Source organism: Stegostoma tigrinum, chromosome 6 (genome assembly GCF_030684315.1).
Source record: "Stegostoma tigrinum isolate sSteTig4 chromosome 6, sSteTig4.hap1, whole genome shotgun sequence".
NCBI lineage: Eukaryota > Metazoa > Chordata > Chondrichthyes > Orectolobiformes > Stegostomatidae > Stegostoma > Stegostoma tigrinum.
The window spans coordinates 11,696,475-11,718,873 of NC_081359.1; the positions used below are offsets into that span (position 1 = coordinate 11,696,475).

A 22,399-nucleotide genomic window follows, 5' to 3' on the forward strand; every position below is an offset into this window, starting at 1 on the left:
ACAATACTACGCCATTTGGGTTATAAAGGCAAAAGTGGAAACTTGCACGGTTGTTTCCTTTTGGCAGTAATTTATCTTTACCTTTTCAATAAAACTAAAGCAAAATACAAGCCACAATTTAAAACAAAAAAAACCCAATAAATATTTAAGTGGTGCAGGGTTTAGCACTTCTGCCTCACAGCACCAGGGACCCAGTTTGGTTCCACCTTTGGACAATTGTCTGTGCGGAGTTTACACATTCTCCAAGTGTCTACATGGATTTGCTCTGGTTTCTTCCCACAGTCCAAAAACATGCAGGTTAGATAGATCAGTGTTGCTAAACTGCCCATTGTTCAGGGATGGGAAATGCAGGGTTACAGGGATAGGGTAGCAAGGTGTGCCTCTTCAGAGGGTTGGTGCAGGTATGATGGGCCGGATGGCCTGATTCCACACTGTAGGATTAAACAGAACACTGTGGAGAACAATGATAGAAAGTTGAAGAGAACAACATAATGATTTACGGGATAAAAAGGAGAAATGCAACATTATAAGTCAAAGAAGAAAGATGTACATCGGCTAAATTTCTGTGTTTCTTAAAAAAGAGATATACAAGGTGATAGCAACAGGAAACAGGGCCAATTTAGCTGTGAACTTGAATTCATAGATTTTGCATTCATCTTGAACTGTTTGAATGTATTATTTATAACCAGCAGCCATCAGCATCCAGTATCCCTAAAGAGTAATGTTATAGGTCTGCAATACCAGAAGACTGAGCTTCCAATTGAACCTTTGGAAAATGGTTGGCTGGCTGTGCAGTCATTTTGGATGTGCACTGTTAGCTGCTGAGTGTCCTCAACAACAGCACTGACATCTTAGTTATATAGCCCAGCTAGTCTCAAGTAGCATATGTTTAGTTTTCCAGCGCTATCCTGTCACTGGATGTGGATTCTCACTGTAAATATTAACCGCAGTGTGCATGCTTTGTCCAAGTGAACATTGGACAAAGGGTGGTGTAGAAATGTGCAGAATCGCCCTCGTTTTTCATGCATCTTAAGTACACTTATGCAACAAAATCTGAGCAACAACTGCTTTCATAAATATTGTAGGCTATTTTATTGCATATGGCTATGGAGACAGCATTCAAGATCAATACAGATATAGTACAGTATACTAATCTAAATCAATTATTCATCTTCCGGCAGCATTACATTCAACGTTACTTACAATATATACAACGGAAGACACAGCAAGATATGTTAAAGTTGCAATTATCTCTCGTCTGGTCACAAGAAGAAATATTACCTAATGTATTTCCTGACAACTGAAAACGAAATAAAAACATGAAAACACTGCTTTTATATTAATTAGAGTTTAAACAGCATCAAGACAAATAAAAATGCACTGAACTAAAAGGGGCAAAATATACAGATAGCAAACTTTGCTGTACACTCTAGTGATCTTTGTAACTAGCGTATACAGATAGATAGTAAATTGCATTCAGAACTGTAAACTAATGATGTAAAATATTGCATACAGTTAAATGTTTTGATACAGTGAAGTTATGAAACTCTTAATTAGTGGCAAGTGTTACTTAGCTCATTACATTCCATACTCTGCTGTTGTCTCAGTTAATGTAATTGGTAGTCAGCATTTTTCATTCAGTGCCATTGTTCTAAGTGGCTTTTAATGTAGATTCGGCCACTTTATCAAGATTAATTTCAATCCAATTTTACGTAACGTAAAAATTAGCAATGCTCACAGTACTGATTTTCTTTGTACAGTATATTTACACACACCATTAGGCATAACAATAATGGAATTGACCTTTGTTAATACAGAAGCCTTCACACTGGTCTGTAACTTCAATTACTGGCATTGCAGAAAATTGTGTCTACATTCAGAAATATCTGGCACTTTCATCAGCTGTTCTGGTATTAATAAATAAGTTAGCAGAAAGGTCTTGAGGAGCCACATTCACCAAAGCAGTACTGAACAGTCCAAGTTCTGCATTCAACGTAAGAAGCACTCGTGGTTAAGAAATAGCAAGAGCATTATTCTCTATATATCTTTTAAACAAAACCCGCTGACTCCCCTCTGAAGGAATCAAACATACATCTTAAATAATTTTTACAGTTGATAATGTTTTGCATTCAATTGCATTTAATATTTACATTCTGATGCAGCTCAAAATATGTGAAAATCCTTATCGCCCACATTTGAAATATTATAGTTCTCTCCCTATATTAACTTGAGGAAGGTTACCTTCCTGGTCTTAGTGAGAGCGCTTGGCTGCATCTTGCTGGGTCTTTCATGAATCTTTTGATTCAAATCCAATGTCCTGAAATTGCACTTAATTTCCCACTTACAAGACCATTTTGTTTTATCTTAAGTTAGGCTCAAACTAATCAACACGAGATCTTTCTTGAACGAGGAAAGCCCAAATTTCTGGCTCATCACACAGTTAACTATATTCAAGGTGTTAAACAAGATGTTAAGGCCTAGGGTTTGTGTCTCGGGAGTTCAGTAGCAATAAAGCAAAGTTTGTGCACATTCTCCCATGAAAGGCTGACTTTAATAATTAAACGAGGTAGGATTGATACCAGGTCAGTAACATTCCAGTTCAGTCGGTTCCTGGTGTGAGAAGCATTTCAGAAAAGTAATGTGGTCAACATGTTACCAAACTGGGAAAGTTGAAGGTACTAAAATTTGGCCGAATCTCAGCTTAAAGACAGGCCTAACTGGCAACAACTAATGTACTGCTAAATAAGTACTGCTTTAGTGATCACCCAGATAAGGATGAGGGTGATCAATATCCATAGCAAAAACTAATGAGGCAGAAAGCTTCCTTGTCCTTGAAGGTATGCTGTGCATTGCAGTGTTATAACAGTCTCGAGGCATTATTGGTTACCCATTCACAATGAGGAAAGAAGGTAAACTTGAGCAGCATTCCACGAAAGGTGTTGCTGAGCAGCATCGCTTGTGTGAGGTTCCAGAGATGATGAAGGGTCTGTCAGTCTGAGGGAGAGAGAAGAAAAAAAGTGTTGCTTGAAACAACGTATAACTTTACAATTCATTTGGGAACACAGATCTTGAATATCACCTAAAAATAGGCATGTCACCCAGGCTTTCCTTCAGACCATCAGGACAAATTTAAGAATACCAAATTTCAAACCGTCATAGAATTTATAGACAGTAGACAGTGGTCAGCAAGTTGACTCTGGCAGATTATGTTCCTCCTGCAGTTAACAAAAGCTAAAGTACAGTCCATACCCAACCAGCCCATGCTTGCAGAACCCAAACTAAATTATCTACTTTGAGGTATAATACTGCGATTAGACATCAACTTCTGGACAGTCTTGAATGTGCTGATCCAATTTAAGTTCTGAGGAAGGGTCACCGGACCCGAAACGTTAACTCTGTTTTTTCCCTTCACTGATGCTGCCAGACCTGCTGAGCTTTTCCAGCAACTTTGTTTTTGTTCCTGATTTACAGCACCCGCTGTTCTTTCAGATTTTATTCCAATTTCACTTAATCAACCCACCTCATAACATATCTCATTCCCACTTGTTGGAAGTGGCATCTATTTCTTCCCAGGGGCATATTCCTTATAAACAATGCAAACGTGTTCTTTCCATTACCCAGGATCATGGAGAACCTATAATTCCCCATTACTTTTTCCATGGCCGTGCCCCAGTCAGTCAAAGTCAACTTGCAAACAAATTAGTACCCTTTTTTCCTGTTGTAAAAATTACTATGTAAAATTTGCTATTTTTGTACTTATGCTAGTGAGTACCAAAAAAGCTTCAGCAATGTGTCTCTGATTTCAGCAACGTAAACTCTGCAATGTAGACATTCACACGTGTTGATTTTGCTTAGACTGACTCTTTGCAGTTGTTTTATTTACTTAATAAACTATTTACATACACAGAAGGCTCAGATAACGAGCTGCAGCTATTTCCAGTGCCTGAGCTTGCATCTGTGAAACCCCTCTCAAAAAGTTGTTTGGTTAGTTAGCTAAGCATAGTAACAATTCACATGGGAAATGTTGCTTTCGAGGCAATGTTTATTTCTGCAGCAAAACAGAAGTTTAAGGATTAAGGCAAGGAATTTAGAAAACAATGCAAGTGGGTGGTTTGCGGAACATGAAGAACATTGTAGTTGCACTGTGTAGTAATTTCACATTTCTGGAATGAGAGTCTAAATCAACAGAACTTTCTAAGAGTCTGAAAATCTGACATACAATACTGGAAGTCATGTCTATGCTTTGATTAGATTGCAATTTCAAACTGCAACCTGGAAAACCTCTGCCCTATTTTTGAAAGTATATTTGCCCCTTTTTAATACGAAAAATGATAAGGTTGACTGGAGTTTTAAAATGGAGTAACTATGTTTAACCCTCAACTTGGTTCGACAATTTATGATGTCGAAATATGCAGCTGTATAATTCCAACTTTTTATTATTAAAGCTCTGCAATTTTCTACTTGACAGATAGCTAACAGGTGAGATGAAGTCTAAAACAGAAGATTCGATTCTCAAGATGATTCAGGTCTGACTTTTCAACTAACTGAATGAGAACAAAGCCTAAGCAGTGAGAGGGGTTTCTGGAAAGTTTGGGTCTGGTGTTTACAATGGGAATACTGTGCTCTAAATATTACTGTTGGCACAAGTTCTTTTCAATTTCCTAAAGTGCAGTTATCAGGAGCTCGAACACAAGGTTCTTTTGTTTTTCAACATCCTATTGAATTTTTAACAAAAGAACTTCAGAAGATAATGACTATCAGATGCAGAACAATCTGCTGCTCGAAAGTCAAACTCTTGAAAGGAGGGTTTTGACGCACAAGATAAACATTTAGAGGATGAAATCAGTTTATGGCAGCAACATGGAACAGCACTGGTGTATCAATAGCTGACTTTGTTTCAGTCTAGCCACACTTCTTGTCACTAAGATCACAGAGCAACAATTCAAAGCTTTTTTTTGGGTGACTTGAGTCCAAGTCTCACTGCCACTTTTAATTGGTTGAAATTTAAAATTCTTGACGACATTTTTCAAGATAATTAAAATTAAAAACTAAAACAAAAACCCGGAAGAACTGAGGAAGCTGGAAATCAGAAACAAAAATCAGAAATTGCTGGAAAAACTCAGCAGGTCGGGCAGAATCTGTGGAGAGAGAAAGCAGAGCCTTCTTCAGCGCAAAGTAATAACTGTTAAAAAGTAAAGCATTGGCCTCTGATTCACTAGCTGCCCACTCCACAGCTCTTCACCTCCCCAGATGCCAGCCACCATTCCCAGTAACCTGCTGAGATAAGAGAATTTTACTGGCCAGGCACTTTAGGCCCTGGCCCTCCGTAAAGTGGCGGAGGATGAGCTGGCCAGGTGGAGGTAAACTCCCTGCCCAGCTTTGCATTGGAGGGGTTCTGTGTAAAATTTAGCTCTCAGAGTGCATTACTACAACTGACAGTCCACAATCCTGCATGCATCATATGGTTATTTTGCTAAGAGGTCCCTAGCTAACATATTATTTTGTTTTCGAACAATAGAATATGAAGGGTGTGAGGCATTCAACTCTTACTTTTCATTTAGTGGTTGTCACAACGTGGCAATTTATCAATGGCTGGTTGACCGGAGGGGTATCATCTATTTGACAGGGTATTTGGGGGTCATCTACATTTGTATCATGAATCACATGCAGTTCAGACTAGATCAAGGTGAGTTCCCTTCCCTGAAGAACATGAGCAAATTTGTTGACAACACGAGATCATTCATAGTCACTTAAATGATCAGCTACTACATTTAGATCATAAGAAATAAAAGTGTGTCCATCGAGACCGGTCTGCCATTCAATAAGATCATCATAACTGATCTCACTGGGGCCTCAGCTCCCTTGTTGGTCAGCATCATCTTGCTCAATATTAAATATATTCAAAGACCCAGTCTCTACTGGTCTCCAGGGCAAAGAATTTCAAACACTTCTGACCCTCTAAGAGATTGAAAAGTCCTCCTACCTTCACATTAAATATGAGACAACATAATTTTAAATGATGACCGTCATTTTGGATTACCCCACTACAGAAACCATCCTTTCAGCTTCTATCACGTCCATCTTTATGTTTCAATAAGGTTGCATCTCATTCTTCTAAACTCCAACTAGTATAGATTAATTCTGCTCCACCTTTCCTCGTAAGACATGATCTTCAAACCCTGAATCAGCTTTGTAAACCTTCTCTGAACTACTTCCAATGCAAACACATCTCTCCTTAAGAGCAAACCTGCAGGTGAAGCCTCACTGATGTGCTGGAAAATTGTCGCAAAACTTTCCAATTTAGTTTCACAACTTGACCAAGCTATTGTCTAGCATCATTTTGTATGTTCAATTAATGTACTTCAATCTCGACATGTTGCCTGTTTGAATTAAGCTTTCACTTGGCCACTGCAGAAATTCTCTCAAAAGCTGAGAATAATATGCCCCATGCAAAATCACTACCAAAGCATTTGCTGCATAGTTTACACAATCTGCTCAGTTACAATTACAGCGAGGGAGGGTTAAGTAGGTATTGCCCAGTATAACTAAGCAGGATGTTTGCAGACTCCCGCCACAGCTAAGAAATGCAGCATTCTAGAATGTAGAGTACCGACATAAAACAAATGCTGGTCAGAGCCATCATCACCACAAAAGATAATGAAATGTGAGGCTGGATGAACACAGCAGGCCAAGCAGCATCTCAGGAGCACAAAAGCTGACGCTTCGGGCCTAGACCCTTCATTAGAGAGGGTCTCTCTGATGAAGGGTCTAGGCCCGAAACGTCAGCTTTTGTGCTCCTGAGATGCTGCTTGGCCTGCTGTGTTCATCCAGCCTCACATTTCATTATCTTGGATTCTCCAGCATCTGCAGTTCCCATTATCACATCACCACAAAAGAAACCAGTTATGGTGCTAAGATACAGTAATGTACTGTGATACTGTGAAACCAGTATTGTTAACACCTATTATAACTTCTATAAACATAAAACCGACTGAGTGTTAATACTATCAGAGATAATGGGAACTGCAGATGCTGGAGATTCCAAGATAATAAAATGTGAGGCTGGATGAACACAGCAGGCCAAGCAGCATCTCAGGAGCACAAAAGCTGACGTTTCGGGCCTAGACCCTTCATCAGAGACCTCTCTGATGAAGGGTCTAGGCCCGAAACGTCAGCTTTTGTGCTCCTGAGATGCTGCTTGGCCTGCTGTGTTCATCCAGCCTCACATTTTATTATCTGAGTGTTAATACTTGTATATCTAGAGTCAACTGTACCATTTTACAGACCTGAGCGCACAGACTCAGCGTAGACTTCAGTGCAGTGGCTTTGATGGCTGCAGTTGAAAAGGTGCTGTCTTATGGATGAGACATTAAACCAAGGCCCCATCTAACTTCTTAGGCAGCTGTAAAATATCCATTCACACTGGGGAAAGAGCATGATAGTTTCCCAAGTGTACTGACTAACTTTCATATCTCAAGCATTATAAATGAAACAGATTAACAGTTAATTTCTCTCAGTGCTGATCATTGCTATATGCAATGTAATGGCTACATTTATGTACATTATATCTAAATTGATACTTTCGAAGTATAAGCGTTTTGGGCCATGCCAAGGCCACAAAAGATGCAAGTTACTTCTTTTTCCCTTCTCTGTAATCTTTTAATTTGACTGTGATGTTTATCCTTTAAACTTTATTTCTTATTTTCCAACTTACATTATGAATCACTGTAAGGTAATGTAATTTTTTTTCTTTATTTCTCTATTTTGTATCTAAAATTTATATCTAGGTGCTTTGTAGCTAAGATGGCACCGAGAAGGGCAACATTGTAAACTTTCACTGTACTCCTGTACTTGAGGACACAGGGCAGAAAACCTAATTCTAATTCTCCTCCTTGCTGCTGCTAATAGTTTGAGGCTGAACCAGACTGATTGACCATCTCAGTACCTGAGATCAACTTCCAATCATTATTCCATGCCACCACTAACACCAACAACTTCCACCTCCCTAAAATTGCTTAATCTTATCCATGCCTCAGCTCACCTGTTCCTAAAAACTTAATTTGTCCCTCAGGTTGTTGTGAGATTCAGCTGTTCCTGGCTACTCCTTGTTTTGATCTTCCTTAAATTTGAAGTCAAGCAAAACTCTGCTGGCCACAGCCTAACTTGCCTCTGAGTTCTGTTTACATGCTATCCCTGTGCTTGCTGACATGCTATTGCCCTCTTTAAAGAAACACTTCACATTTAAAGTTTTATCTTTATTTTCCAATCCATTTACGGCTTTGTCCTCTCTAATCCCTGTAATTTCCTTTGGCTTCAGCTAATGCTGTACTGGCCTCTTGAACACCCTCAGTCTCAATAGCACCATACCTAGTGGCTATGTTTCACTCCTGGGGTTCCAAGTTCTACAACTGCCTCTCTAATTCATTTTCCTGCTACCTGTCTTTCTCCTTTTAAATTCTAAAAATTTTCCTTACAACTTACGTCTTACAAAGCTTTTGGTTATCTCCCTTGATTTTTTTTGCGTAAGTGATCTTTTAGAGATAAGTAACATTCTGTGAAGTACGCTGGGCAATTAGCATAATCCTATGTTTTAAAAAGGTGTAGAGCTGGATGAACACAGGAGGCCAAGCAGCATCAGAGGAGCAGGAAGGTTGACATTTCGGGCCTAGAGGTCTAGGCCCGAAACGTCAGCCTTCCTGCTCCTCTGATGCTGCTTGGCCTGCTGTGTTCATCCAGCTCTATACCTTGTTAACTCAGATTCTCCAGCATCTGCAGTTCCTACTATCCCTAGCATAATTCTATCTCTGTTTAAGCAGCTACCTATCATGGTACAAAACAATTTGGCAAAGAGATAAAAGAAGCAAAGTTTGTTGAAGTCAATGAAATAGATTCAGTCAACCTTACATTCTCATCAACAATCAGCGTCTTCTTGTGCCAATTACAAGAACCATATAGTCACTGCATTGTCGGTCAGCCTTAGCTCAGAATGATGAGGCAACACCATTCATGAAGATGCATCAATACAGATAGGGGATACCTTTCAACCAAGGGTTGAAGAGTCTCTGAATAAACTTTGATTTGCTGGATATTAACTTGTGCAACAAATAACAGCAATCAGAAGAATCTAACCAATAACACACATAAATTATCTAACCAGCTTCAACCATACACAGTCAATTTCTCCTCTGCCTTGTCTCTCCTCTTCTTTTGTCCCAGTACCAATGTATTAATGCATTGGGACAACATCAGTGTTTAAAATAGTTACATCATAACACACAGTGTGAAGAATGTGATTTAAAACAAAAACATCTATTTACGCTGGACTTCAAGGAAACAATGGTTAACTTGTAGGCAATATGCAATGCCAGCAAAACTATAATAAATTGCTTACAGTAAGAGATTATGTTCTTAAATAAAATTGAAGGTACTCACATGAGGTTTCCCAAGTCTTGAACATGTCCCAAATTGTATCTCATTCTGAATTAGACTAATGAGAGGTTGCAATTGTGTAGTCAAAGTACAATTGTCACAGTTATCAGTTGTTTAAATTTCAGCTAAACTAAAAACTTCAGCTGGTGATAATGTGCTGTGCTGGTAGGTGGCTGCAATACGATGCAATTGAAATATGCCTTAAGTCTAGTTTAATCTGGACATGAGTAAATGAGATGAGGCCCTCTAAGGATAGGGTGAAAAACTGGCAAACAGAAAATGTCTGCACGTAGTCACAGGCAACTTGGTTTAGAAACTCTTAAGTAATGCTGTGTAATAACTATCCACTCATATCAGAATTCCATGTAACAGGAAAAACAAACTAAGTGCATCATTTAAAAGATTTACTGAAACTGAGTTCAGAAATCATGATCGATCATGGATTGCGCTGTAAAAGTAAACACTGGCTGAATTTGTTCTCCAGCAGCAGAATTACTAGAGTTTTCTATAAATTTCACATCAGTGCACTGTATGAGTCAGTACATTTTTTTCTAACATGCTAAAATGATGTTCAATAAATTCCATCATAGAATTACAATAACCTAATAAATTTTTGACTGAAGACTGGGTAACTTTGCTGATTTATCATTTAAAATGGAAAATTGGAGCATGCTTAAGTTGTATTTGCAAGATAGGTTGAAATGTACTTCAAAATCAACAGCAACTTCTCCATCCTTCAAATGATATCCTGAATCTTTAAAGGAAATTGAAGGGGAAAAAGTCAGTGAAAAGAGTTAAGTTACAGGGGTTTACTCAAAGATGTAAATTTTGATGTCTCTTCAAAACAGCAAAAACAGCAGTGGAAACATTTCCATAACATAACATCACAACTGTTCATCTGTACAGTAGTTCACTGAATGAAATGAGGTGGAAAGGAAAAAACAGAAGTAACACTTTCATCGCATTGGGTTTTCCAAAAGCTTTTATCTCAATTGTGTAGCCAGTGTAATCAACTAGTCACAAGGTAGGAAATTTCAACAGCTGATAGCTGTGTTAATTGTACTTTGACTAAACAATTACAACAGCTTGTTAGACTAATTCAGAATGAGATACAATTTGGGACATGTTATAGACTCAGGAAATCTCACATTGGTTCCTTCGTCAATTTTATTTAAAACATAATTTCTTACTGTAAGCAATTCATTATAATTTTGCTGGCATTGCATATTGTCTATAAGCTAACTATTGTTTACTGGAAGCCTGGCATTGTTAGATGTTTTTTAAAAATGCATTTTTCACACCGTGTGTATGAAGTAACTATTTTAAACACTGATTCTATCCTAATGCATTAGAAAAATTAGTACTGAGGCAAAAGAAGGCGAGAACAAGGCAAAGGAGAAATTTGACAGGAAAGTTGATTCAGTTCCTTGTCCGGGAATTAAACAGGTACAATTTAAGATTCTAACGTGTAACTGTGACCCATTTCTACAACTTGGTTTACGTGGTTTCAATTTTCATCTTAGAACTTAAATTAGGTCACTAACATCCACCCAAGTTATTTCCTTTTATGTTTTAAAACAACCTGCCTCCCCTTCATGGTTTGGATCATGCTGAGGAAGAAAACCAAAAGGGAGAAGATGCCTGTAAAGTTAATTGCAAGCTTTAGGTTTTAAAAGAGGATTATGGCTTACCGTTCGGAAATACTTAGCATCTGTTATAGATTGTGAACAGAGTATGTTAAGTTAAAAACCAATCACCAAATATCCTCCTCCCCACTATGCTCCTTGCCTCCACCTCATTAAAAAAATGAGTCTCAGTGAATAGATAACAGAATAGATGCTATGAAGGGGCACTTATTAGAATTTCACTTATGGGTAGAAACAACTTTGCACAATGGAAGAAATGATTTTAAAAAAGGAAACTAGACATGTGAGTAAAATTGCAACAGCAATTTGTTGACAATTTTTGTGAAAAGGCAAATTTGAAAAATACCAAAATGTTAATTTAACAGGTGATTAATTTTACTCTCAAATCCAACTTAAACATATTAATAGGGGACAGTGACATTAAAAATAATTTAATTTAATGCATGAATTCATCTTTTATGTAACAATACACAAAAGCAAAAACTCAATTTGTGTGGGGGAAAAAGGTTCTGGAGATTGGAATTATTAGTCAGCAATGATTATTGAATTTTTCATTCTGTTTACCATTTTTAGATTAGATTAGATTCCCTTCAGTGTGGAAACAGGCCCTTCGGCCCAACAAGTCCACACCGCCCCTTGAAGCATCCCAACCAGAACCATCCCCCCTATAACCCACACATCCCTGAACACTACGGGCAATTTAGCATGGCCAATCCACCTAGCCTGCACAGCTTTGGACTGTGGGAGGAAACCAGAGCACCAGGAGGAAACCCACACAGACACAGGGAGAATGTGCAAACTCCACACAGACAGTCACCCGAGGGTGGAATCGAACCTGGGTCCCTGGTGCTGTGAGGCTGCAGTGCTAACCACTGAGCCACCATGCTGCCCCGCAGTAAATTTAAAAATTTATTTTTAAATTTCCAGCAATATCCCAAAGCTCTTTTAATACCATATTCTATTGGGCTAACAGATGCCTGTAAGTTGGTCAGATGCTCTACCAACCATCTCCTTTTCTATTTTGCAGCATTTTATCAGGCATACATGGTGAAAACTGTTTCTTTTGCCCTTTATGACATTTGACAATTGCAGAGAGCAGTGAAATTGGCCAACAATATTCAAGCAGCATGTTTACGACAGAAACTATGTATTGAAAACATTTGCACGTCTAAAACAACAGATCCTTAGGAAGGATCATGTAAATCAGGAGGTGGGGTGGGGGCTACTTATGGGGTTAATTTGCAGCAAATAGCCCAGCAACCGCTCAAGTATTTGATGCACAAAGCATTTCAAGAGGCATGAAAGCAAACTCATGCATTTTTCTTGGTGACTTTTGCAATGCTGTTGCAACTGTTACCCAGCTGATAAGTCATCATTCACTCTGTCAGATTTCCATTACACAGCACAGACAGATAGCTAACTCATTTGTTTGCCTTGCCTTTACCAACCTACTCATTCACTTCCACTCTCACCACTAACTAGTTCATTTTGCAATGCTGATGACTGCTTCACTTAAGCCTTCGACAACAAAAGGTATAAAAACGTTCTTACCAAACCAAACAAACCAGAGCTCCACATGATGTGAACTCATGCATTTGTCATCAGTCATCAGAGAGGCAATTCAAGGAAAAATGTGAATTTCCTTTGGGTACTGAGTTCAAGTGAATGCAGCTTCCAAAATACTGGGGAAAAGATTCAGCTGCATAGCATCACAGATTTACGTTGATTCCCAGAGGCATTAAACTTCATAGGCATTCCCAGAGAGACCTGAGCAGTCTGCAGTACTACTTGCTCATGGGGAATTGTCACAATAAGGACAGCACTATTTAAATGGCAGTTCTCCTCCACTGGATTCATTTTCAATGGTTAGAAAAAAGTTTGCTAATTCCTAATGATCAAGCCGAACTAATGAATGAGGAAATTAATAGGAAAAGTCTTAATTCATGATATCACAGTCAGAGATGTTTACAGCACAGAAAGAGGCTCAATTTCCAGAATTGTAAGGTTCAGTCCTGAATGAAGGCTTATCTTATAAAGAAAGGTTGAACAATTTGGGCCCATCCCCATTAGAAGGACAGGTGTTCTTCCTGAAACATAAAAGATCATGGGGAGATTTAATAACGTGGCTACTGGGAAGCTGTTTCCTCTTAATGGGGAAGATTAAAACTGGTGGAAAATAAAATGTTGCTCTTTTAGGAAGAAGATGAGGAGTTCTTTTACTCTAGGGTCGTTAGTAGGTAGAATTATCTTCATCAGAAAATAGCAGGGGCTAGGTCACTGAATTTACTCAAGGCTGATTGAGAAAGATTTTTAATAGATAAGAATGTCAAGGGTAGGGGTCACAAAAAAGAAACTGAGAACGTGACCAGAATAGCCATAACATCACTGAATGATGGAGCAGGCCCTGAGCCTATCCAGCTACTTAGTCCTATACATCTCAACTTGACCAAATAAAAATAACTGCAGCATTGACACAGAAGATGAAATGAAATGAAATGAAACTTAGAGTGTCAGCTATGGCTCAGTTGATAATATCTCTCCTTTGCATTTGACGGACATAAAAGACAGGAGCAGGATGAGGCCATTCAGGCCTCTGAGCCTGTTCTGCCATTCATCACAATCATGGCTGACTGTCCAAATGAATAGCCTAATCCTGCTTTCTCCCCATAACCTTTGATCCTGCTCACCCCAAGTGCTGTATCTAGCCACCTCTTGAATACATTCAATGTTTTAGTATCATCTACTTCCATTGGTAATGAATTCCACGGGTTCACCACTCTTCCAGTCTTAAATGTCTCCTCATTTCTGTCCTAAATGGTCTACCCCATATCCTCAGACTGTGACCCCTGTTTCTGGACACACCCACTATCAGAAACGTCTTCCCTGCATCTACCCCGTCTTAGCACAAAAATCAAGGTCAACTTTCCAGTGGTGCTGAGGGGGAGTCGGGCCATTAGATGGAAAGTTGAATCGAGGCTCTTTTGATTTTGGATGTCAAAATCCCAAGACCCTATTTTGAAGAAAAGCAAGAGAATTACCCTGATGAACATTTGTTCAACATTAGCAAAAAATGGTGTTTGGTCATTATCACATTGCTCTTTGCATGACAATTGGCCGCACCATTCCTAACATTGTAACTGTGATTAAACTCCCGTGTTGTCTCATTGGTGATAAAGAGTTTTGAGATATTCAATGATCATGAGAGCTGCAAGGTAAATTTATGTACTTTTTCCCAAGGAATTCAAAGTAAAACTTTACAGCTAGTAACAGCTATTGAGTGTTTTTGTTTTAAGTTCTTCATAGTATTATAAAGGTTGCTATGGTGCATTTGAACATTTATTACATTATCACAACACGTGTGAATTTGCTCATGACAAGTCTGGGTGTCCACTGAAGTGTAGAGGAATCAAGTGAGATAGATTAGGAAGTGTCCACAATATACAAATATAGTATATTATTAGTTAACCTCATATGGTGTTGAACATGAAATCAAAGATAGTGTTCAGGTTGAGCTTGTTGGAGAAACTCAGCAGGTCTGGCTGCGTCTGTGAGAAATTCTGATGAAGGGTCACTGAACTCAAAATGTTAACTCTGCTTTCTTCCCACAGATGCTGCCAGTCTGGAAGAATTTCACCACCAATTCCTGTTTTGTTTTGGATCTCCAGCAGCTGCAGTTCTTTGTCTTATTTGTACATCATATCTCGCCTGTCTTCTTCTGCAGTACTTTGATTTTATACTATAACTTGATAATTAAGTAATATTAAGCAGTTTGAGAGCAGGATTGGTTGAAACAGGATTCAGATCCCTTCAACAGATTGGTTTTAATAGGAAGCATGAATTTATGTGGCAGCTTTCCTCATCAGGAATTTAGAAACTGGAAACAAAAGTGAAAGGAATGGTGATCTTGAATAAGCTTAAAGTAATGGAAGTAAAATAGCCACATGTGTAAAAAATACCAGAAGACAAAACTGATAGAAAAAAACGCAAAGTAAATCGCAAACGAAAACAAAGGGCTAAAAGGGGAAGGAAGATAAGGGTGTGCAGAACAAAGATTGAATTATCAAACACAATACCTTCTGTTCACGTAGCAGCTTTAATGCAATATACAATGTGTTTGATGCAGGCAAAATCAGGCAAAATGTGGATGCTATATTTATGGAGGAGGAATGAAGGAAGTTCAGAGACGGGATTTGAAAGGGGAAGAGGGAATGAAATAGACAGAATTGATTATGCAGGTTTCACCCAGAATGGAATTCACAATAGGTCAAAAACAGCAAAGCGTAAAGGAAGAGTGGATGCACAAAAAGCTGGAATCAAAGAAACAAAAAACTCAAGGAAAATTGCGGGTTTGAAGTCAGGAAAACAGAGGATATAATTCATCTTCAGTAAAATATAACAAGGAAAACTACTTCCTTTATTTTTAAGTATTCTGATGCAATGTGGGACTTGCCTAATTACCCAACTGAAATAGAAAAGAGTTGCAATTTCTGACAGGAAAGATGTAGTAACAGTTTTCCTCAGCTATTGTGAAATATCCTAGAGTGGATGAGAAAATACTTGTTTACAATATTTCATTGTACTAATAGAGATTATTTTGAACTAAAATTAATATTAGAGATAAGAGTCCAACCACCTGCTCTTGACTTTTGTCTCTGACTCTAATCTCGAGGTTTCTTCAGAATTAACACCAGTAAAAATCATGAAGTAACTATTCAGCTCTGTGATGCAATACTGAGCTAAAAGGTTGAGGAAACCGAAGTCAATCATTTATTGTCTCATTCATTCAATGAAAAAAATATCGTGAAAAGTGTGCACCTTCACCGTGCACAGACAGACCCATTCACATTAACTTAGAATAACACAAGAAAAAAAGATAACTTTAGAGAGTCCAACTTCCCTTTCCCACTGCCACAGCCCTACTCCAGGTTTCTATCCTCTGCCATGTCTCTGCTAGAGTCCTGCTCCTTTGCCCTCACCATGTCTCTGCCAGAGTTCCACTTCTTTCCATCCCTTGCCATGCCTCCAGCAGACTCCTACTCCAGGCTTTCCATCCCTCACTGTGCCTTCGCCAGAGTCCCTCTCCGGACTTTTCCAGCCCATGCCATGCCTCCACTAGTGTCCGTCTCTGGGCTGCCTCTGCCGCTGCCTCAGCGTCCCTCTCTCGCCGGCCCACACTTGATCCGCTGGCATTGCTCCAGCCAACACTCGATCCACTGTCGCTGCAGGACACAACCTGCGCGTTCAACTCCCGCCATGTGATTTCTGATCGTGGCCCGGCTCTTTCCAAGTCCTTAAGTATGTAATTAAAAGGGGTGGGTCGTGGGGGTGTTGGGGAGATACGGAATTACTGCAGAGGGAGAGAGAAGAAGGGAGAGAAAAAAAAGGATGGACAAAGAAAGAAAGCTAAAGAGAACTGGCGAGCAGAGTGGACCTCCGAATGGAGCGACTCACCCCACTGCCATCTTGCTGGAATGATGTTTTAAAACAGATGGATTATCATGTACTAGTAGCCAAAATCCTACAGCCAGACTAACTTCCCTATGTAGTTATTCAAGTTTCTTCTGCAAATTCTTTTAGAGTGCTTTTCAGAGGCTGTAAAATATATGAACATGCAGCAAAATTTACTCGGGTGCAATTCAACTTAAATGAAAAATGTTCCCCATTTACTATTTTCACCACTTGTTTCGATGATCTTTCTCAAACAGTGTATTTACGTATCCAGTGTTTTCTTGTTTCTTTTTTTCCTGTGCCCTCCACACACCAAGTACAGGCACTTCCTCATTTTGCAAAGAACAGTTCAAATTTGCCTGTGGATCAATTTTCCAGAATTTTTGAGTGGACGGCGCAATACCTGTTACCAGAATGGTCAGACTGCCTTTTTAAAAAAATTTTCTTAAGGGCCTCAGAATATTCTTCAGGAATATTTTTATCTCAGGTAAAATCACTGACGATATCTTCAGGTGGTTATTTTACATTAGAACTATGAAAAATTAAGTTTATCAAATATGCCTTGATAGTTAAATTGATTTTAACTCTCTGCTTCGAGGAGCATTCAGCATAAGACTGGACAGTACAAGGATGAGCCCTTCAGCACACGATGTTGTGTACAACATAATGCCAAACTAATCCTTTTTGCCTGCCTTTGGTCCATCTCCCTCCATTGCATTCATGTGCTTACATAACAGTCCCTTAAATGTCCCTATCATACGTACCTCCACCACCTCTCCTGGCAGGGTGTTCCAGACTCCTAACTACTCTCTGTGTAAAACAAAATCTTGTCCCTCACATCTCCTTTGAACTTACCCCTCACTTTAAATGCATGCCCCTGGAATTAGACATTTAAAGCTGATGAAACAAATCCATCTGCATGTTTGAATTATCCAAACCACAATGCTCAAGATGTTAGAAATAACTTCTCCAAGTGAAAGCGAGCTATTTTTGCCCCCAGTACTTTATGGTAATAATTAGTGAAATTCCAATTGATTTTCATTATTAATTTCAGCAAGGGAGTTACAGGATAATAGCTATAATAGGATCCTGAATTTGCTACCCAAAATGCCTTATCGCAAAATTCTGAAATTGAATTAAATAGAACTGACAACTGGTGGGAGATATCAGATAGTTGGAAAAATCTAACTCACTACCTTTCTGAGAGAAAGGAAATGGGCTATGTATTTCTGCTGTGTCTAAAAATGCCTGCTATCAAAGGACTTGAATTTAACCCAACCAACATCCCTGGAGTCGCACAGAGTTAAAATTGGGCACTGTGGTCGGGATTTACATAGTCACAGATAATAAAGCCAAAAGGTATCTGAGTCCAGATTCCAGGAGTCCCATCTCTGAGCCCAGCATCCACCATTTTCACAGCGATGGGGGTCACTGGGGGATTGACCAGAGTAAACAAGCCCAATAGTTAGGTGAAAAAAAATGAATGAGATCTTTGAGAGATTAAACAGTATTGAAGCTCATTTTGGGCTTTTACATCTAAGAGTTGACCTACAGCAGCGTTCACAATAAATACCTGGTCACCAACAGTTAACCTGCATCTTTAAAAATTCCCACACATTGATGTTACTTTGAAATGATAACGCAACTAAGCACTCTTATTTTGTTAAATTCACAATGTGAAAGGAAGCGGATAGGAAAATTCCCAAGTAATTAAATGAATTTACAAAGATTACTTGCCTCAAATAACTAGGAACAGGAAGGGGCCAGTCGGCCCTTTGAGTGTGTTCTGTCTTTTAATGATTATGGCTAATCTGATTTTAACCTCCATATTCCTGTATATTACCGGTGACCTTTCATCCGCTTTGTCATTAAGTCTATCCATCTTTGCCTCAAAAATGTTGAAAGATTCCACATCCGCTAGTTTTTGGAGGAAGGGAATTCCAAAGACTCACAACCCTAAAAGAAAATTAGTTTCCACATCTCTTGTCTTAAATGTGTGACCCTTTAATTTTAAACAATGACGACCCAGTTCCAGATTCTCCCACAAATGGAAACATCCTTTCAACATTCACCCAGTCAAGTCCCCTCAGGATCTTAGGAGCACAAAAGCTGACGTTTCGGGCCTAGACCCTTCATCAGAAAAGGGAGATGGGGAGAGGATTCTGAACTAAATAGGGAGAGAGGGGGAGGTGGACCGAAGATGGATAGAGGAGAAGATAGGTGAAGAGGAGAGTATGGGTGGGGAGGTAGGGAGGGGATAGGTCAGTCCGGGGAGGACGGACAGGTCAAGGGGGCGGGATGAGGTTAGTAGGTGGGAAATGGAGGTGCGGCTTGAGGTGGGAGGAGGGGATAGGTGAGAGGAAGAACAGGTTAGAGAGGCAGGGGTGAGCTGGGCTAGTTTTGGGTTGCAGTGGGGGGAGGGGAGATTTTGAAGCTTGTGAAATCCACATTGATACCATTGGGCTGCAGGGTTCTCAAGCAGCTTCAAAATCTCCCTTCCCCCCCACTGCATCCCAAAACCAGCCCAGCTCGTCCCTGCCTCCCTAACCTGTTATTCCTCTCACTTATTCTCTCCTCCCACCTCAAGCCGCCATTTCCTACCTACTAACCTCATCCCGCCCCCTTGAGATGTCCGTCCTCCCCGGACTGACCTATCCCCTCCCTGCCTCCCCACCTATACTCTCCTCTCCACCCCTCTTCTCCTTTATCCATCTTCGGTCCGCCTCCCCTTCTCTCCCTATTTAGTTCAGAATCCCCTCCCCATCCCCCTTTTCTGATGAAGGGTCCAGGTTCGAAACGTCAGCTTTTGTGCTCCTAAGATGCTGCTTGGCCTGCTGTGTTCATCCAGCTCCACACTTTGTTATCTCGGATTCTCCAGCATCTGCAGTTCCCATTATCTCTGATCCCATTATTTCTCCCCTCAGGATCTTATATGTTTCAATTATGTCGCCTGATTTATCTGAATTCCAGAGGTTACAGGCCTAACCTATGTAAGCTTTCCCCATAAGGCAACCTGCTCATTCCAAGTATTCATCTAATAAACCTTATCTGATCTGCTTCCAATGCAGTAACATGTGTTTTGCCAATGTTCTGATAAATGAAGCACAGTCTCCCTTATATACAAAGCCTCTCGTAATAAAATAACATTCTACTAGCGTTCCAGATTACTTGCTGAATCTGCATACTAACCTTCCTGCACTGGGATGCTCAGATCTCTCTGCATCTGAGAGGTCTGTAACCTCTCACTATTTACATAATGTGTTTTTTTTTCAATTTTTTTTCTCGCCAAAATCGACAATTTCACATTTTCCTACAATGTACTCCATTTGCCAGCTCTTTGCTCACTCGCTTAACCTATTTATATTGCTTTCTGGGCTCCGTGTGTCCTCTTCACAAATCACTTTCACATTATTCGGGGTGTCATCAGCAAACTTAACTTCCGAACCTTCAGTTCCTTCATCCAAGTCATATCCATAAGTTGTGAAGAGTTGAGTCCCCAGCAGTTAACCCTGTGGCACACCATTTGTAACATCCTGCCAGCTTGAAAAGACCTGTTTATTCCTACTGTTTATTCCTACTCTCTGCTTCCTGTTAGCCAGTTAATCTTCTTTCCATACCAATACATTACCCCCTACACAGTTACAGTGCAGCCACACGTTTTAACATTCTATCCCAGCCAATCAAAAAATGCTGCTTCCCACATAATGGCAGAAAATGAGTCAATTTAAATGCAAATGTAGAACAAGAACTTGTTTTCCCTCACCTGGCAGCAGGAGTTAGATTAGCAAAACAAATGCTGATGAATCACCACCATTGCACATCACCATCCATCCACCTCCAGCCCTTTCAATACGGACTGCATTTCCTGCTATACAGATAGGTGTTAATTACGCATCACGTGCTTTAGTTAACTTATCTAACAGGACATCTATGTGCAAATCGCAAAAGAAGGATGGAGCAGCTGTTTCCCAAGTCATTCTGTGCAAATCATATTGTGAACAAATGAAAGCTTTGTTACTTATGTATGTTATTGGACAACTTAAATACTAAAGAAATAAATATTACAGGTAAGTCCTGAATGGCAATTCCTATTTCATTAATGGATTGAGATTGACTGAAAGCTTTGGAAAACTCATCTGCCATTTTGATTCAAATTCATTATCTTTTATCAGATGAGGGTAACTGAACTTGTTTATGAAAATTATGAAACATATTCTGACTTATTGTGATATTAACTCTTTAGGAACAAAGTATTGCGTGTTCATCCTTAAAAGTATGGTTTAAGGTAACGAAAATGCATACAGCATTAAAATTGCTAGTTGGTCTAACCAGCATCAATCAAAAATATAGCCAGGGTCAAAGGTGATGCATTATACTTTTGCAAGAGCAGTCTGACCCAATTGTAACATTAACCCGCCTTAAGACAAAAAAACTTGGGTTTGAACCCATTAGTTTAATCTGGATCAATAACCTGGACAATCTCTGCATACAGAACTGAAAGAAGACTTTGGAGCTGATATTAAATATATGATACTCAAAGATGCACTTCAGAATGGTCAGGCACAGGGAAGCTGTGCATTTGCCCTAACCAACATCACCAAAACTGATTTTCATTTATTTCATTATTGTTTCTAACATCTTACTGTGTTCAAACCAGGATGTTTAGAAGTAATTGGGAAGGAAGCATTAATAGCAGATATCTATTTAACTCATTAATCACATCATGCTTCGTTTAAGGTGAACAGTAAACAGCCAATTCCATAAAACAGAGCTGCCTCTTCTGTGCCAGATACTGATTTACATAAAAGGGCAAATATCTGTGAGCTGACAACAGCAAGCAGAGCCAATCAATCCATGGTACTCACCTGAAACGTATTTTGCCCTGCTTTAGATAAGTTTCCGTTAACACAAAGATGTTCTCCTGGAGGGTTCGATGATCAGTAGAATCATAGAATCCTGCAGTGTGGGAGCAGGCCATTCAGCCCATCGAGTCCACACCAACCCTCCAAACAGCATCCTGCCCAGGCCCAGGCCTAATTGTCCTGAGAAAGTACTCATCAGCCACCTTCTTGAGCTGCAACTTCAAATACCATATTCATACAAACACAACTATCCTCAAACCCTGTTCCATTCACATTGCCATCTGCATCTACCTTCTAACAAATGCATTAAGCAGAACTCATCCTTCACATTCAAAGCTTCTTGCTACACTCACACAGTCTGTATCGCTGCAAGCCTCACACCCAAATTTCTCAGCTTGGATACAATACCAGCTCTTCAACTGTGACTGGCATCTTTCCCCCGGCACATTGCTCACTCTCTCTGGCAGCACGAGGTGGCCTATGAGTGAAGGTAGCATTTAAATAGAGGACAGAGATGGCTGCATGGCCATGAGGGGGTAGTGTTGGTGAAATTACAGCAGTTACAGTAGAGGCCAAGATCGGCAGGTGCTGAAATTATGCAGGACGTTCCTACTTAATCCATCGCTTGCCCCCGATCCCACAATCTTATCGGATTTTTAAGCGGTCACTGATGCAACTCTTGCTTTCTCCTACACCAACTTTAACCTTGAGCCTCCAACTCTTTTAGATACCCAAGACTGTAACCTGGTTGAAAACGAGTGCAAGATTGTGAAGTGCAAGAGGAGAAGGTCAAGATGCTCAACTGCAACTCACAAAGCACCTTCCAAGCCTACGACCTCTCACACCTAGATGAACAAGGACAGAAGGTGTATGCTAGATAATAAAATGTGAGGCTGGATGAGCACAGCAGACCCAGCAGCATCTCAGGAGCACAAAAGCTGACGTTTCGGGCCTAGGCCCTTCATCAAAGAGGGGGATGGGGTGAATGTTCTGGAATAAATAGGGAGAGAGGGG

At 39.7% G+C, this 22,399-nt stretch overlaps 1 protein-coding gene across 1 annotated transcript in view; it reads right to left on the reverse strand.

Annotated features, from left to right (window-relative positions):
* Positions 1 to 1,068: 1,068 nt before the first annotated feature.
* Positions 1,069 to 22,399, reverse strand: part of LOC125453548 (insulin receptor substrate 2-like) — a 50,320-nt gene continuing 28,989 nt past the window's right edge. The window contains exon 2 of the mRNA XM_048533288.1: positions 1,069 to 2,994. Coding sequence (XP_048389245.1) covers positions 2,990 to 2,994 — 5 coding nt within the window. The 3' untranslated portion in view covers positions 1,069 to 2,989. The remainder of the gene's footprint in view (positions 2,995 to 22,399) is intronic.